The 19,092-nt window shown below is 50.5% G+C and overlaps 1 protein-coding gene across 1 annotated transcript in view; it reads left to right on the top strand.

The window, feature by feature from the left end:
- LOC149342201 (uncharacterized) overlaps positions 1–19,092 on the top strand; it is a 130,656-nt gene that overhangs the window by 57,268 nt on the left and 54,296 nt on the right. The window contains exon 2 of the mRNA XM_089544483.1: positions 11,368–11,941. Coding sequence (XP_089400609.1) covers positions 11,368–11,941 — 574 coding nt within the window. The remainder of the gene's footprint in view (positions 1–11,367; positions 11,942–19,092) is intronic.

Here is a 19,092-nt window from a genome sequence, read left to right as displayed (position 1 = left end):
CGCGCATTAAACGCTCGCCATTGCTGCACCACGAGCCTAGTTGTGACGACGACTGCAGAGGTTGCACTGTTCGTCATCTTCGTCCCGAGGGAGCCGGGTTGGGGGGTACTCTTCATACTCTAAGCAACGGAAGCATCCGAGGTGAGCACGCGCGGCTGATCATTTCGCAGGGTGTGCTTGCGTGTGAGGAGCCATTGCCACTGCATGCCGACGACGGCAGCCCCGGCTGTGCGTGTGTATGTATATGCGCATGGCGTCTTGCACCGAACGCGCCGGCATCGCCACCACACCCGTGCGAGGGCCTCGCCTACCAGGCAGGCGTGCCTCGCGAGACGCGCTACCAAGGGTGCGCACACACAGAAGTCTTTGTATGTAGTGCACTCAACACGCTATTACGGCGTCTCTCTTTTCCGCCGCGCTGCCACGGTGCGCGCAAGGGCAGAGCAGTTTGTTGCCCTCTGTCGCTCCCGATTTAACGCTCTCCTGAGCCTCGACTCTCCATCTTTTGTTTCTCGCTCCTTTTACTTTCTGATTCCTTTCTCTCTTTTTTTGCATATTTTTATGCTGGCTGTTTGCGCTTTTCATGCAGCCGTTCACCCGAGCGCGTGGCAACCGCGAATTACGGGCGCGGCACCCGAAAGAAATGTCTCGTCTTTCTAGACATATCACAGAGTGGCGCGTGATTCATCTATTTGAGATCGTCGTGTAGCCGACGCCAGTGATATGGCCGCTCTTTCTGTCATTCTGTCACAAGTTCATTCGAATCAGAAGTACCAGCTGAGAGATATGTGCACTGAAGGAAAAGAACAAACAGATGCTAATTAAGCAAGCAGCAGCTATCTCAACAGTGTCGATGCCATGCCGAGAACCGAATGTCTCTTCAAGTGTAGCTAAATTAAATCAGACTCTAGGATGAAACGTCATGAATAAGATATTGGCCCCGCGAGCGTTGTAAACGCCGTGTACATCACACGTCACACGCTGCATAGCGTATCACATGTACAGGTTCTACAAGCGAATAAAATATAGAATGGGCTATTTTAGGTTGCTAAACACTTCGATGGAGGTAGACAATGTACGTGCGCCGTTCTGACTCGAACGTGGACGTGGTTAAACAAGTTACAAGCGTTTCGAGCATTTTTTTTGTGTGTGTGTATGTGTGTGTCGACAACCAGTGACTGCAAACCATGGAGTTGTGCGCCTGTGATAAAGAGTGAGAAAACGCGCCTGCAGTATGCAGTTTATTCTCCTTAAGATTTCTTAACTAGATGTCCATGCTCATGCTATACACATTCATCATATACACAGCCCTCCAATAATAGAATAGCAGGTATAAAAACATGAAAGGTGAGATGTGCGTCTGTTTCGCGGTGAATGGACCGCCCATGCCTCTCCTTCGCCTTATTGGTTGTTCGCGTCTATGCGAAAAGGTGAATGGCTCGCGCTCGACAGTGCAAAAACAAACTAAAAATGAGAGAGGAGCGAAATTATATTACATGGTATCCGCATGGGCTTAATGGCAACTGCTCGAGGGGATGGACCTCGTAAGGTGCGCGTTCGCGTCCCATGAATGTCAAACGGTTTTATGCGACCGTTCGCGATTTTTATGGCATGCCGACAAGCGACCACCGACAGTTTCCGCAAGGGTTATCGAGCTGCACTAGCACCGGTAACATAGATAGGGAGGAAAAAACGAAGACAAAAAGGGTTCGCGCACAAAATCTCTTAATTCTTTAATTTTACTTATACCATCTTCACTTCTTTTTTTGTTGGTTTACTTCGATGAGAGCTAAAAGCTTCGGCGAACGCGCCCTTTAGAACTTTACGATTTCCGCTCCACGCGGGAGTGTTTCAACCTGGCATCTCTCGCCTCAACCATGTATCCACTCTCGCCCACTCTTGTGCTATAGTTAGAAATATTTCGAACTTCCTTCACGCCACCCTGCGGGTACCTATTTTATCGGCGTGTGGCCGCTCCACCACCCTGCCTGCACGGCCATGCAGAACCGGCGCACCAGCAGCGAAGTGCCTATGGCGCGCGTATAAATTACCCCCTCCCTACCCCATTCCGCAGCCAGGCGCTTGATGAATGCAGCACTCAACAGTCTTCAGTGTTGCGGCGGCCCAATAGCTCACCTACTACATCAACCAGCGATAAGCCTATCGGCTTATAATAAATATGCCGCCGCGTACTGCGCACAAGCAAGCGCGATCGCGACCAACATCGCCCTCCGCAGATTACACCAGAGGCGCAGCCGAAGTGCGCGCAAGCCAATGAAGAGCTCTGCTGCAGCGACTACCAACTCCCTCTCCGCTCCGCGTCTCCTCTTAATAAGCCATCCGAATGCAGAATGTGTGCGTGGTCGAGTAATTCGACCGACGACTCGCCACATCGTGTCATCCATTTCCAGCCGCGTACGCCCAGGTTCCCGTATAAACTGCAATCGGCGGCGAAGCGCTGTTCCTACAAAGAGATCAGGAGAGAAAGAGGGATATACAAACACAGAAGCAAATGTCGACTATCCGCTTCGTCTGAATGGCGCTGCGAACACGATAACGACAACGATTGCGGGTCATCCGTATGGCCGGTGCGCAGGGGTGACCCGTAAGGAGAGCGGGCGGCTTCCAAAGGAGAAAGGGCGATATTTATGGCGAATCGCTCGCTCCGGACGCGAGCGGCGACCAGCTCAAGGACATATTACCGGCTGCGCGCGGCGCCATTATAAGTCGACTTGTGGATTAATTCCACAGGAGGCCTCTAGTTTATGGTCGGCCGATGACGTGCATCCTTCCCCCGTTTGCTGTTCACTTACCTCGTCGTTCTGCTTGCGCTGAGCTCGCCCTATGAATGCAATGGGTTGAAAATTATCGAGTATAAGACGGCCCGTTCTCTCCACTTTTCCTCTTTACCTACGCTACAGTTCTGACCACTGAAGGATGCGCCACTTTCGACGCGTTATGAGTCTAATGTACACTCGGCTTTTGCGAACGTTGAGCTCTATTCACGAGGCCATGGTCAGTCTCCAGAATACAGTTTTGACGCATTCTGAAAACTGGAGGTTACCACGGCCGGAGTTAACCGACTGCCCTATACTGTTTGGATCAAGTGTGTTAACTGATGCGTTGTAGCTGCTGTTTACCCGATATATATTGTCTGCGGATTTAAATGCCACATTAACTCCAGCTTCGGCAGGGAGTAAACCAAAGTGCGCGCTCTCTCTCTCTCTCTCCCGACCGACAAACGGGCAAATGGAGTTCGAGGATGGTTCTATAGTCCTTCCATTTCTATAATGCGCAAAAAGCTCCGTATATTGTGGTCTGAATTTCTCTGAGACTTTTTCCTCACTTGCCCAATCCCGAACTCAGTGCAAATAACGATATCTCATTTTAAACGGAAGAAGGAAAGAAATGTACTTCAGGAAACGCTGTCAGTAAGTAATGTTCAACAAGGCATGTGCTTGCGCATACAGGTGTATAAGCGCCTCCCAGTTGCACTTTCGGCGAGACAATTGTGCTGTATCACGAATTTATGTCTTTTCGCCGGTGCGTCCATCGGGAGTCTCATTCACAATTTGTTTCCGAGCGGCGACTTCACACGAAAAAGGCCGCCACTGTCTGGAAGACGTTGAAGTAACGGGCGTTAGCGGGACCGTGACGTCATCATTGGTACGCGGCAGGCGGTTGTTTCTACAATGCTACTGTAGATGGCGCTACAAGTATCAATGCGAGATGTGCTGTTTTCTAGTTGCTGCCACAGATGGCGCTGTGATCTCAGGGTGGTTAGAGTTACTGTATATGCTACCAAAGAGCATATACAGGAACTCTAAGGGTGGTAGCAGACCCCACGAAATCTCGAGACGTGATGAGTAAGAGGTAACGCTCTTAAAAAAGAGGGAATCACCTTATTTAAGAGCACGAATCAGGAGCTCACTAGACTGGTTGACCAAGGCCAGCTGGCCTTCCAGCTGCATCGACGACAGCAAGTTCATTCGAGCGGGTGAGAAGAAAGCTTTGCACAAACGATACGTTCTTGGCTCAAACAAAAAACACTTCCGCTGAATGCTCGTATTTCGTCATGATTTTTTTTTCTGTTTTTACAATACGGGGGCGGGGTGGGGAGCAGTTTTTTCCTCTTGAAGGTGGAGTACTGCTGCAAGAAATGAGTAGTGTCCCTAGATTCATTTTTGCTAACCAGGGGCGCGGCAATGTTTTAAAAACCAGTCAAATAACGTAGAAATAAATGTCTGCTTCCTCTTAAGAAACTGCTGGAATTTAATTACTCCTTATAGAACACTTTGCAGGGAAGTTTTCTGCTGTGGAAGGATGTTGTAATAGGCATTTGAGAACGCGTACTACGTAATATAGAACTGGTAAGAATTGTGCATGTGTATGTGTGAGGTGGGAGGGTGACTTTACAGGAAAGCTTTCTTTTTGCGTAAGGGTGTCGTAACCGCACTTTTTACGAAATATATGAAATGCAGAACTGGCAACGGTTGCGTATCTGTGCGCAGGGGGGTTTGCAGCGAAGCTTTCTGCTGTGTAAGGGTGTCGTAAGAGGCTGTTTGGGGGACATGTATATAATATCGAAGTGGCAAGAATGGCGCATGTGCTTGTGTGCGTGCGTGCGTGCGCGCGGGGGCGGGGATTGTGTGAGGAGGCCGAGTGGCATCCTCGAAGCGAAGCAAAACGGAGTGCAATACTTTTTCAGCCTTATCTTTTAATGCGAAGGCTCCTCGAACGGGCATTCCGCATGAGCTGCATCTTTCTTTCAGTAATCATATTCACATGTCAGCTGACGCTGATTTTCAGCACTGCGAGCTGCGTAATTGTCATTGAATTTTCCGCTAATTGTGAAAGAAAATGAATAGGCACTAATTCAGGCATTCGTTAATACGGCAGAAAGCGCAAGAAAAGAAAAATCGGGCTTGGTCTGCATTCGTGGTCGTGTTGCGTTTTCCTTCTATACCCGTCCCTGTTTTTCCGGTACAAGTGTTCTCTGAAAGAGGCAAGGAGAGGAAGAGGGGAGGAAGAGATGGAGAGAAGGGGGGAGGAGGAGGGGGAGAGGGAAGATAGAAGCGTAAATGAAAGAGGATGAGGATCACGCAGCATGCGCAATATAACGAGCTTAAAGACAGCTAAATTTAAAAAAATAAAGGGGGGATGAGAAGTATGAGCTCCGGCCACGTAGCAACAATTAGTCAGCGAGAAATGCTGTCGGCAAACCGAGGTGACGAAACTTGCTCGTCGGCAATGCGAAAGGGTTGCCGTTGTAGCAACTGCTCCGCTGCCTCCCCGCAGCTGTCGCACGTTGGTCATGAAAAGCTGTAAGCCGGCGCTTGCCTGCAGAATCATTTCGTCGCATCGAATGGCTGCCGCCATCTTAGCGCTAGGTTTTTCGTTTCGAAACAACTATACAGCAGAGCCGACACTGCGTGCTGAGGCAGAATACAGGATCCTTGGCAGCACGTGTGTCGATACGGGAACCTTGACTCAATATTCAAGAACGAGCAGTTTGGTTAATCTCATCTGACATTTACAAAACTTTATACGTCGCCTCTCTTTAAATGTTCAGAAGTACTTCTTCTTCATCTATTCAGTGCATTTAAAAAAGGTGTTCGTGGATGTACCGTTCGATTAGCAGCAACTTTCCAGTACCCTGATCTCGCTTTACGTCGTCACAGCACAGCCTAGATCACGCGGCGTATCAGGAGGCAACTATGTCGTCCCACTTAAAAATGTTCACGGTAATAGCACACATGTCGCAACTGTAACTTGGAACTACGTGCCACCTGAAATATACACGAATACTAAACTCGCTGCCTTAATGAAGTGATGTTATCACAAGCGATTGTAACTTTTTTGCTGGTGCTATGCAAAATGTGTTTTTCTATCTGTACTGTCTTTTAATTATGTTTTCTGGGCAGTATGTGCATGAAAATACAACTAGCCTGCGAGGTGGGTATTCCGGGCTTTGTAAAAATTTTGTTGTAATCATTTTGACTGTGGTTCAATAAATGAATGCCGTATATGACTGCGTTTTCGAAGTCGCTCATCACCCAGCTGGCCCGGGCACTTTGTTCGAAGTTACTTCCGTAAGCTGAGCTCGCGTGCTATTCCGTCGCCTGTTTTAACTTCTTCAGCTGCGAGCACCTTATTATGCCGGCTGAAGCATTAAAGTTCCTCGAGACGGGGTGACTAGGTCTACCTTGATTTGGGCCAAAAGATGGCGTGTCAGCGCTGATGTTGGGTAGTTGACATTAAGCACAGATCATAAGCCGATCAGCACGCGCATACTCGACGGCAAACTCGGGCCACTGGCATAGCACGCCGCCCATGCCCTCGACAAGCTGTAGCACCCTAAGCCTTCGCACGCTTTGGTTTCGCCGTACCTACGGCAAAGCTAAACCCGCATGAGAAGTTTCGAATTTAAACCAGGATGTGGGGAGGGCTTTTGGCAGCCATTTTTTGTTTGTTTATTTGTGTGTTTTTGTTTCGGCAAGTGACGCTGATGGCGCTCGCCAAAAGCGCACACCGCCCAACGGGAAATGAAAAACAGCACTTCGAGTTACGTCCGAGGTGCTGCCGTGGAGAAAGGGAAAACAGGCAGCGGTTTACTGCACTAGCCACCTTGCACTAGAGGCATCAGACTAAATAGAAAAAAAAAATTATGGCTGAGGCTTAGCTAAGGTTAAGCCTTGTCAGATGCGAAGCATATTGGTGGCTAGGCTTAGTAATACATGACTTTCCTTGGTTGCATACTTGGTCATTTTAATACAACCACTAGAAGCCTTCGTCGTGGGGGAAGACAACGGCATGGCTACAGCGGAACGCCGACTAACCCCGAGACGCGCGTTGGGTGAGCGCCTGGATTGCCACGGAAGCCGCGTCTGCCTGCCCGGTGGAGCGAGCGTTTCACCTACACCGAGTGTGAACGCGCGTTCGAAATGCGCGGGAATGCCGCTCGAGGACATTCCGGCGTCTGTGCGATGGCATCGTCACGACGACGTCACGGTGTCACGTGACGTGACGTCTAGGGGTCCCACGCCGACGGCGTGAGTGGTAGCTCTAGCAATATGCTTCGCATAAAAAAAAAAAATTAGAATTTGCAAAGGAAACCTGCAGTTAAACTAGTCGTTCTGACCTAAACCGTTATAACAATAGCGACCGGCGGTATAAGCCCTGCGCAGAACAAGCAGCAGTTTTTCAACGCGGCCTGCTATCGTCTACCAGGCACAGCGGCCGCACCAGCCAGAACATCGAACGCTATGAATCAGGCGCACTTCTGGTTCCTTACAATGCTGTCTCGTTTTTCCTGTCGACCCTATAAGCGGCTGTCATCGGCAACTTTAAGTCGTATTCATTCGAACAATCGTTGCACCTCGGCACTGTTCATTGCTCATTCATGGTTCTGTTTGTTCTAACTACTACACCTATCGCAACGTTGTCCATGTAAAGTCCCTTTGTACCAAGAAGTTATAGCCCCATCGTTTCGTGTTGGTGCCGTCCTCATCACTTTCCGTTTCATTCTCTATTATCTCTCTCTTTCGTGTCTGTGATTAGTCCAATGCGGCCACGTGGTCCATCGCGCAGTTTGCTTCGCAGATGGAACAAAATTTCCGCGTACTCGCAGAACTGTCGCGCCGTAGCGTATTGCACGAACGATTATCCATTCACTGGAATAATGTTCCAGGCCAGAACCTGATAATAATCGAAGCACGTAACAATGGGAAAGCTTCCCTAATTTTATATCCGCCGACAAGTTTTTTTCACCCTTATTGTAGGCGCTCTCAAAGAGTAGAGGGCAAGGAGGTTAGAAAAGGAAACCGGCAGGAAAGGGGAAATATTGCCAGCGCAGCTCGGACCCCGCCGTCTAGGCGGGAGCCATCGAGCGCTCCAAAGAGGTCACCGCCAGTTATCAGCGAACGGCCACCTGGCCCTTCTGCTCTGAGCTGGATGCGTGTGGTGGGATGGTTGCTGGTGGGTGGTGTACCTGAAGGGTGGTACTCTCCGAGGCTACAAACAAACGCCAGATTTTTCGCACTGCGGTGCTATAGTACTGCTTTCGTGAAAAAAAAAAAAAGCGTCAAATTCGTCGTGAAGTTGCAAGGCTCCCTCCGCAAGACACTAACCACGTTCACTCTTGGTGAACCAAGGCTTCTTCTACTTCTTCTTCACCATATGAAAATGGCACATACCCACGCGGGGGGATTGGCCAAGGCACGGTGGTGAACCAAGGCTGCTGCCGCTGTTTCGGCTTTCTCTTCCTTGCGAGCTATTATATAGCTTGACTACGTGTGAAAGCCATGAAGCTGGTAATTTCACAGAGGTCCACGGACCCTGATCTCGTTTCTCAAACTATTCGACGAACAGCTTGAAAACAACACTAACGTGGCATGTTTCGTAACTAACGAGGAGGCGGTATGCTCCATTACTCGAACTCAGAATGCGCCACGTTTCCTTCAACCAACTGAAGGAAGGACAAAGGCACCGATGATGGTTTGGTTTGGTTTATGGGGTTTAACGTCCCAAAGCAACTGAGGCTATGAGAGACGCCGTAGTGGAGGGCTCCGGAAATTTCGACCACCTGGGGTTCTTTAACGTGCACTGACATCGCACAGTACACGGGCCTCGAATTTCTCCTCCAAAGAAATTCAACCGCCGCGGCCGGGATCGAACCCGCGTCTTTCGGGCCAGCAGCCGAGCACCATAGCCACTGAGCCACCGCGGCGGCTACCGATGATGTACACACTGATTGATACCGAACGCCCAGCGGTGCATGGCGGAAACCTGCTTCATTAACGCGGCTTATTTTCCTAAAAGCCTCCTTTAGGCAAAACCTGATTCTCTCCAGTTGGTCCCTAGTCGTCGCAGTTATCAGCAAAAGCAACAACAACAGCAGCAGCAATGTAGATGGGAGGTAAAGAGCGAACGTGAAAGCCCGCCGCCTCGCGTCGTGCGGGAGGATTGAACGGCGAAGGTCACGGACAGCGAACATTAATCCTCATTTGAAACGAACTCGAAGACGCGTGTACACGCTTTCGCTCTCTGAAATAGCCGCTCCGGCAGATCGGGACCAAGAAGAAGAGAAAGAAGAGTGGAAATAAAGAAAGAACGAAAGGAAGAAAGGAAGCGCGCGAGCCAGGCGCAACGCACAGAGCGACCATAGAGAACATGCGGGCCATTTCATACATCATTCGGCCCGTGCTCGCCGCACCTGTCAGGCTGTTTCCGGCTCTCCGATGAGCCACGGAGAGCCGGCACGGTTGTTTCTCGGCACGGTTGTTTCTCGAGACGCGCCGCCTTCAAAAAACCGCGCATAAACGGTTCTTCTCTCACGTTTGTGTCCCCTGAATAGTGAGAGGGGGGGAGGGGGGGGGGGGGGGGGGCGCCGACCGAGTTTTGACCGCACTCCTCTTTAAAAGTCAAGAGGTTGGAGGATTGTGAATCGCGGCGCTCTTTCTAAGCAGTGACCGCGCCTATAGCTCGCTCGGCGTCTCTCGGCCCGCTCCCCCCGTTTCCGGCTAAAACGTCGTTTCTTTGAACGGTCACTAAACGCTTTCTCGCTCGCGTCCAAACCCACGTTCTCTCTTTCACCTCTTCCTTCTTGCAGGTGGAATTAGGAAACAGTTTAGAGCGGACACACAGTTCTCACTTTCTTACTAGCCGTTTCCCTCTCTCTATTTTTTTTATTCAGTGTTTATGAGGTTCGGTTGTGCATGGAGGAAGGGGGAGCTGAGGGACGGAGAGATATATACGCATGTGCCACGGGGGGTGTCCAATGCTGCAACCTCCCCGATAGGTGTCGTTCGGTCAGTGGCAGATTAATTGACATCGGATCCTGGGCGAGAGCCGTCATTACACGCCGGCCGAGGATTCATGCGGGTGCCGGGACGCAAATTGCGAAGCGACCCGTAATTTGCCCCAAATGTACACCGACGGGGGCCGACGCGGAGGGCAGGGGCAGCTTCCAGAGAGCAGCACCGGAGGCGAGTGCAGCTTGCCGGACGAAGTCGAGCCGAGAGGGCGGGAGGTGGGGGAGACGGAGGTGGGTCTATTTGTGCGCGAATCCGGCATGCCGTTCCCGTCACGCGGCAGAATTGATTGAAGCACCTTCTCTTTCTCTTTCGCGTGTGCGTGTGTCTGTTCATGCGCATGTGCCTCTACAGTGGGCTGCAACTGTGTCTTCTCTATGCTGGCGCGCGCTCACACTACTGCCGGTTGCTCCCTGCCCTGCTATTGCCTCGCGTCTTTGCTGCTCCTCATGCGTTCTGGACCTTCTTCCCTTCTCTTTGCCTAAACGAGTTCCCAGGGAGGGAGGTGGGCTCGCGCGGGTATCGAGTAATAATTACGAAATTGCAGCTTTTAAGGGCAACTTTAGCCCTCGCTGTTTGGCTAGGGTGCAAATTTGGGGCCTCACGCCGCATTGCGTGTACGTATGCCGGGGCAGCCTGCTCTCCTGCCGCCGCTGCCGCCATGAGTTCAGTTGTGTTCGCGTACCGCCAGTCGACCACTGTCGCTTGCGGCCTTTCTCGAGCATGCGTCGGTACTCTTCACTGGCAACATCGGTGGAGTTGGCATACTCGCGCGCGCTTCGAGCAGTCGGGTACCTCTGTTAGTGAGTGGCGTGTTGGCGCTGGAATTCGAAGTCGGTTATCTGAGCTGTACAACCGAGGCGGATCCTGCATCTCTCGTTGGGCTTGCTCAGCAAGGTAAGCTCTCGCCTGCACTGAAGGTGCGTTGTGTGGTGTGTCCGTTACAGAGATGTCGCCTTGTCGCTGCTGGACATCTTGCTGTTTCTTTGCTGACGGCAAAATGTGACCAAACGCGTGCTCCCTTCCTACGAGCGTATATCTCGTAATGGAACCTGTGAAATCTACGGTGTTGCTTTGCTTTAGTTGCGAGTGCAGGATGCAAAGAAGCTGGCTTGGTGATAAGCGCAATGATGTGCTCGTCATGTGCTAGTATTCGTTCTTTCAGCAAGCGGCGTTGTCATTAGGCAACAGGTGCCACGCCTGCGTGTTGCTACTGAATCTTGTAAGGTTATGTAACGTCACGTGCGGGTTTGAAGCGCCCTATCGTATGTAAGAAACGTATTTAAGCGCATTCCTTTATTTTTTATTTGACGCGAGGCGGAACAGATTCCGAAACTCCCCGATACTGAGAGAGACGTTGCATTCTGGGGGACTGAGTTCACACACAAATCATTCATATGAAATTCGTCTATCTCGCGACGCACACAACCTCCAAAGAACTGTTGACACACAAATTCGGTGTGAAAACACGTTTCGTTACTTGCACTTCAGTGCCCCAGTGAAACATCGCTATGCGACTCGATTCCAAGCGGCTTCCTTTCATCTTCTTGCGCAGGATCCCCGACGCAGTCTTCCAGCCCGCTCGACTACCGGTGCCACGCGAGCCCGACGCGACCCAGCCCGTCTCCGCGAGAAGCTATGGGATTGTCTGACCGGGGCGACCCGCCGTGCGCCAACGAAGGGCCCGAGCTGCCACCGCCCGCCGCCGTCCAGTCCTCGCCAAGGGCCGCCGACCTCCTCTGCCACCGCATCTCGTCCCCATCGGTGCCCGGATCGCGACTGGGTGCCTCCGACGAAGCCTCCGGCGGCGGAGGCGGTGCTGGTGACCGCAGCGCAGCGGTGTCCAGGCATCCGCACCAGCACAGTCCTCCGAACCAGCACCACCAGTCGCACCAGCAGCACCACCAAAGGACGCCTCTGCAGCAGCAGCAGCATCAACAGCAGCAGCAGCAGACGCACGCTTCGTCCGGCAGACCGCCGATGGTGATGCGATCGGACAGCCCGCAGGAGATGAGCGACGACTTCCCGAAGCGCAAGCAGCGCCGCTACCGAACCACCTTCACCAGCTACCAGCTGGAGGAACTGGAGAAGGCCTTTGCCAGGACCCACTACCCGGACGTCTTCACCAGGTAAGCTCAACTCAGTGGCCCTCTGGTTTCTTAGCGGTTTAAAATGGGAGCATGATCTCTTGGATATCTCTTAGAATGCTCTCGGCAGGTACTCTGTAAAAATCGGGTAGCCGAGTGTAAACGGAGCGGAGCGCTTAATCAACGGCTGATGAAAGCCATTGACGTGACTTGTCCGAGTGCGTGATGACAATTCGGCGCAGCACCAGCCGCGAGGCCCGGGTATCCCTTTTTGCGACGGAAGTTCATTTCCAGGATGCACCAAGAAGATAAAAGGACTGCTTGTAAAATCTTTCGCTATGTTCGCGCAGTTCCGCGGACATCCACAACATGAACAACGCCTGCATGTTGTGCGTTAAAATACGGTGGGCAACCGGAGCGGCCTTACATTTTTACGTGTCGGGACTGTGAACACAGATAAGTCTTTTTGTGTAGGCTATACATATTCGTTTCTCTATTAAACGTTTAGGAGGCGATGTACCTGGGTTTCTTTATCTCGCAGAGCTTCAAATTTGCTGGCGTGATGATCGCAACGATCACGCGACCGCCAGCACTGTTCTGTATATTATGTGGTTGTTATGCTTAAAATCACCTCAGAATTTGAACTCGCAGCCAGTGTGCTTTAGTAGGAAAAAGGCATGTGCACCAATCGTCTCTTCAGCTGCCTGCGTGATACTAAGCTCAATTCTAGCATGCAGCCCTATAAGCCTATATGCTCTCATGTACTAAATCATACTCCTGAGCACCAGCAAAGCTTGAGAGACGCAGATTCAGCAGTTACTTCTCACCCATTTCATGAAATGTAAAGCAATGAAGTTCACTCTGTGAATGGGAATTTCAACATAACAGTCGTAAAAGCAAGAAGAGATTCACTCTTCTGACTTGGTAACAATCGCAAAGCGGATAACTGTATGGTGTAGGAGGCAGAGAATATCATGCTCAAACATGCCGATATTTCGAGGTCAGGAAAACCGAACTGTTTTATCCGAAAAATGCTATCCTATTTCCTTCGCATTAGTCCAATTATTCGCCCATAAATTTCTCTATATTAATTTGACGGGCACGCTCCCAGCCGACGACATATAAACCCACGGTGTACCTCCAATTGTATGCCTTCCCCGACGTTCGGATCAAAGTTGTGACGCAACTGTTTGTCATACAGCATTTTGGGTGATGTCATACGATTTCTCGCTGCACATAGCATGCGCCTCTTAGTCAAGTTGCAGGCTAGCTCGTGACAGCGATTCCAACCGACTACATATGCACGTTTAACGGTATGCCTTTCCCCGACTTTTGTTTCACAGTTGTGATGCAACCGTTCGTCTTCGTAGAGCGTTCCGGGTGATGTCATGCGACTTCTCGTTGCACATAGCTTACTACTGCTAGTCAAGTTGGAGGCTTAACTCGCAACAGGGATTCCAACCGACGACATATAAACTCACGATGAGACAATCATGCTTTCACCTTCACAACATGTAGGCAGTTTTAAATGCCCTCTGTAACTTTCATGTTGTTTTTAAATAGGGCAGAAGCGTCAATACATAGAAAGAACCGTCAGAACGCGGCAGACTGTACGTAAAAAGAGCTCAGTCATTTCAAGCAAGAACAGTCGTTATAAAACCGCCATGGTTCGCTTTACTAAGGAGGGAATCAACCAAACTGTGGGCTTCTCTGCGATGGTATACGACATTCGAAGCGGATTATCTACGTCACCAAAATACTGAACCACAGGTTTATTATTTCACGCGAACACAAGGCCTCGACAAGCCTTCGTTCGTAAAACCCACGATGTGGAAAAGAAAGAAGCGCATATACTAAGGAACCAGAGCCTCCAGACGCTAAAAATGACAAATGAAAAACTACAAACTACCGGAAAATAAAAGAATAAAACAGTTCCCCGTGTCTCAAGATTAATTCCCAACTAAACCCTAACCAGTCCAGCCTTCCACACGCTTGCCAAATGGCGCCTCGTTCAAGCAAAGCGTGCACGCACTTCGGAATGCGTCTCGGATCAGTGTAGCCCAGATTCATAGCATCTGCCTCGTGCAGGCTATAGTTTTCCGCGAGGACGTGGCCTCACAGAGTTCTTTTTTTTTTTTGTCTGTTCACTAAGGAGGTCTTTTTCACACGTCCGGCTTCGCATGAGGTGGGAAAGCTGCAGGTTTTCCGAGCTCTGCGCACAGCCCTTACATTTTTTTTTGACAGCCTATAGACTGTCCATAGACTTCTGTCTGTAAAGTTTATTGAATTTCTGTAGACAAATCCTAGAGAACAGTCTATAGGCAATATACTTATGGCCATACACTTTTAGTAGACTTTTGTCTTAAGACAGTCGATAGAGAGTCTATAGACTATGAATATACAAAAACAAATATCTATAAGAAGGCAATAGAGTCTATAAGAAAGTCTATAGAAGTTCTATAGACCATTTTTATAAGGGTGTCGCGCTCTTCGTTGCTCGGTCTACCTACACCAGTACCAACGCCTCAGCTCCCGTAGACATGCACCGCACGAGAACACTACGCCGGCGTTGCCCCGTTTAGCCCGTCCAAACGTGGACCGGGTGACCAGTTCCGGTAGCGTACCGCTGCGACCTGTGAACGTCTCGGGCTCTCGAATTTACCTCTGATGTATTATACGTACGTCCGGCGGAGCAGCGATATAGACGCGAAGACGTGTTTCTCCTAAGCGCATCTATTATCCCGACACGCTGCGGAGACGGGCAATTGCACGCTTGTGCATGCGTGTACCCTACTTAAACGGCTTAACGCTATGCAGAGACTACAAAGCGGCCGCTTCCTTGTACTGTGTGTCGCGCACCGCACGGCGCGCCCCCTATTAGTGCAGGAAAAGCGTAATTAGGTGAAATTGCTTCGAAAAAAAATACAAAGAGACGGGTATGCGCGCATATTGCGCATGTATATGAAAAACGACCCGGCCTCCGTAGTTTGCTCAGGTCGTGGAACAAATTTCTTCTCAAACGACCCCCCGGCTCATTTTACACGGGCGAAGGAATGTGTGTGCTCCACTATACTCCTACGAAGTGGTTAAGTATAGCTGCCGAGCGGGGCCTTTAAAGTGTATCTGTGCGTATATACACGTGCGTAAACACTTGCGCAAACGCGAGCGTCACGCGATGTAGCTTCTAAATCACGAGCTTTGGTTCTTTTTTATTTTCATTTATTTTCGTTCTCGGTTCTTTCTTTCTCTCTCGCCGACGTTCTTCGAAGGAAGCACCGGGAGCACGACCGCCGCCGAGCTCAAGTTGGCGCTTAATTACCGTTATTATTCACAGTGCGGAATTAAGACCCATCGTAGCACCGACGAGCTGTAGCCGCCGCTGGCAGCGTCGGCGGCAATGGGAAGCGCGGTCACGCTGAAAGTCCGCGCGCACGGCCATTACACAGACTTTTGAACAAAGTGCGCGCGCGAGCCGAAAGGGGGAAGACATGAAGAGGGAGAGAGAGGAAGGAAGGAGAGAGGGAAAGAGAGGGATTGTCCCCCGTAACGACCGCGACGGACGCCGTTACGGACTGCGCAGAGCGCTGCCGCTAGCTCGGAGTCCATGCATAAATACACCCCGCAAATCGTCCGGCTCGCTGCACAATGCTTCCTCGGAGTTGCAGGCCCGCACTAACGCACGCACGTGCGTCGCAACACACGCACGCGCACAAAGTGCGCGGAGGAAGGAGAGCCCGAGGAGAAGGACGCGGATGAAGTGCCTTGAAAAATCGCCCCATAGTTCATGCACGCTTCAATTGCGGCGCTAAGCGTGGCCGTGATTGATACGGTGCGCTTTAAGAGTGCGCGGCCGCGTGATGGCAGCGGGTCCGAGCCTGGCGTTTATATGTACTATAACGCACACGCCCATTAGACCTCCTCATTGTTAAGACGCGCCCGCGCTTGTTATCCCGGACAGATGCTGTACGACGTCCCCGTTGCGCGCACTGTACGTCCCCTGGCTTCACGATGGATATGGTTTTTGGCAGAGGCGGTTAAGGAACGGTCACGGCTTCGCTGTCTGGACGCGTCACTAAGTATGCCCCGGCACGTGGCCTGGAGGTCGCACTCAACAGATTTTTTGTTGGGGCAATTGTTTCGCCGCTGGTTTATCCGGCGCGCAATTAAGAGCGCGAAGGCCCGCAGAGTTGCACACAAACAACACTGGCGAAAATTCTGCCGCTGCTGTCTGCTGGAGCCATTGTTATGGTGACGATGGTAACGATGGTGAGTGAATGTGCAGTACGGGCCGCACTTAACGGGAACGTCTCTGGTATTCTCGACTCGACTGCTCGTGGCATGTGACGCAAGGGGCTGCAGTCTTAACCTTTCTTTAAGAGATATGTCCGCAGAAGGCACTGTACCGGACATATTTTTCGTCATTAATTAGGACGAATGTGGTAGTTAGGTGTATTCATTTGAGTACAAGTTAGGTGTTCGCTTTAAGTGCCGGACTTGCTATACCTTAATAGAATTGATGATGATCGAATTTTATGGCGCAAGCGAATCTGTGGCCAAAGAATGCCATGACACAAGGTATTTTCGTCTTCACAAGGTGGCTTCAAGGACCCATTTCCAAAGCATTTCACCCTACCTTAATAGAACTGACTTCGAGCTTTCTTGTGGCTTCTGATGCTGATTCTTTTTTTACAACCAAAGTGTCATCGTAACATGTTCTGTTAGCTCCAAACGAAACGCCAACAGGATTGGTGAAACACGAAACCGAAAACACAGCAATAACACCTGACGGAAAAATAGAGGTGGGGAGCATTACCACTCTCACGCTGCTGTTTTCGCCCCGTATAGCAGTAAACATCGCGTGAGGACCTTCTTTCTCCTTCAACTAAAATGTTGTTTTGCTGTTGCCGTTGCAACCACATTTAGTCGTTTCATTTGAGGGTGAAAGATTACGTTTAGCGATAATAGATTCACTTATATTCACTTTGTGCACACTTATTTTTTTGTTTGCAAATCTTTACCGAGGACTTTCAGCAAAAAAAAAAGGAGGGGGAGGGGGGGGGGGGGGAGGGAGGACAGAGCATATACAAGCTGCATCCACGGCTACTGCCACTGTTAATTAAAGTATCCGTGGAAAAGCGGTATACATGAAAAAAAAATCACATCCATTTTGGTAACACAGTAATGTAGTGTGATAAAGTGACTAAATCGTGAGTAGAATGGCAAAGCATATTGTTTTGGCGCTTAGCACCGCCATAAAAGTTCAGTGCGCACGAGCAACGGAATCGATTACAAAGAAATAAGAAGTTCGATGTTGGAAGCACGTCCTAAAATGAGGATCTGTGTACTTCCCGTCTTAGCCATGGTTTCTGCGCTTTTGAAGTGCTAAATTATCCTTCAGCAGTGTTAATACGAAACCATGGATTGTTTTTATGGCCATCTATAGTGACCGGCGTCAGGCGACGTTGAACCGCTTGAAAAGAGATGTCCTCCTGTAGATGTGTTTTAACTACGGATGAACTTGGTAATCCTTGCAATTATTATGTTTACAGCTCGTGCCTAAAGCTTCCTGTTATTGACAGTGAGGATAAATAGAGAAACATGTGTCACTTTTCGCGGAGGCCGAAGGTCGCTAGCTCGCGTCAAGTATACAGGCGTCAAGTATTCCAAACAATGTAGTGCAAACAACCGATCTGTATTGCGTTTTCCGCTTCATACGCTGCGACCCTATAGATTCTGCGGAACCGACATGGATTGCTGTTTTCGTTTGTATCAACGAATTACGCTGCGCGATACAGTGCTTATTTCATTATGCTTAGCGGAAAACACTTGAATTTTAGTTAGAAAAAAACAAGCAAACGTGTACTTCCTCGCTCAAGCATGTTTAAATAAAATAAATACACTGCACAGCTCTGTTCACGTGAGGCGCCGTTTTTGCTCACTCCGTCACGCTTGTGTTCAGGAAGCACAGAGCGACACATAGGACCAGGATGCGAGCGAGGAAAAAGAGATTGATGCATATAATTACTTTCCTGGCAGGCGTAGCACCTGGGCCGCCGCGCTTTATACGAACAACAAACAACATAAATAAAAAAAGATTGTATAGCTTCAGGGCAGTATAGCACACGCAGGCCAGCGAGCTTCGCGTGGCGCCCGAGTTGAGGTGTCACGGAAATTTCCCTCTTTGCAACAAGGTAAAACTTAATGCATCTGGACTACAAACGTCAGATTCGCCATCCATCTCTATTTTGTTTTGTCCTCGGCTCGTTTCGCATGCACGTTCATCGATTTGTGTTTTCTTTTAAGCGGCGTTCTAAGCGCGCTCGCTCATACATACGTTACACCTGGAAGATAGCGCATAGGTGTATACATACTAGGCGGCGTGGCGGTGGAGCTCTATGCCTACAGGCCGGGCGAAGCGAAACGAGTCGGACCATCCATAATGCACCCGAGCGGTGGAAGCCGCGAACTCTTCGGGGCAGCGCATGTTCGGGCCCCCTCGGCGACCGCAAACGAATTACTCTCATCATCGATCCATCAATCCGCGGTGCCTCGCCGCGCGCACTCTTCGTTGGTCATGCATGCGGCCGGCACGAAGCCATGCGGCAGCCTCGTCTAGCCTGGACCCGTGAGCACATACGGCACACAACCATGTGATTAGGCACCATTCGGAACGGCGCCATCAGGGAAATTAGAGCGCCGACAGCGGGCGCTGCGGCGCGCGGTTCGACTGATTAGCCGCCAGCTCAGTCCACTCGGTTGAGAGAGCGAGAGAGGAAAACGTGGTACACACATGCGTGCTGAGTTTGGGTTGCAGCACAGGACAGGTTTCCACGCATCACTTAGAAAAATGTCTATGTGTATGTGTGTGTTGTATCGGGACGGTCCCTGTGTACTTGGCGCACGTGTCTACTCGTGCAGGTGTGTATAAGGATGCGGTATCTCGGTTTTACAGTCGGCTTTGCATCTTCACCCCTTCCTCTCCGCCCATTGCTCACTTTTTTCCTCGCCGTTGTTGGTTGTGCTCGCATCAAGAGGAGCTTCCTCTCTTCCCAGCTAGCAAGCACGTTCCTCGCGTTGTTGGCGGCGTTGCTCGCTATTAAAAGGCCGGCAGCCCATCGCGAGCGACAAGCCACAATTACGAAAATGGAAGTCGCGCTGCGCGCAGAAGACGGAGTGTCCTGTCCCTCCCCGAC

This window comes from Amblyomma mixtum, chromosome 5 (assembly GCF_055824585.1).
Source record: "Amblyomma mixtum isolate Tamu chromosome 5, ASM5582458v1, whole genome shotgun sequence".
In the NCBI taxonomy this organism is placed as follows: domain Eukaryota; kingdom Metazoa; phylum Arthropoda; class Arachnida; order Ixodida; family Ixodidae; genus Amblyomma; species Amblyomma mixtum.
This window is presented reverse-complemented; position numbering and strand designations above follow the sequence as displayed.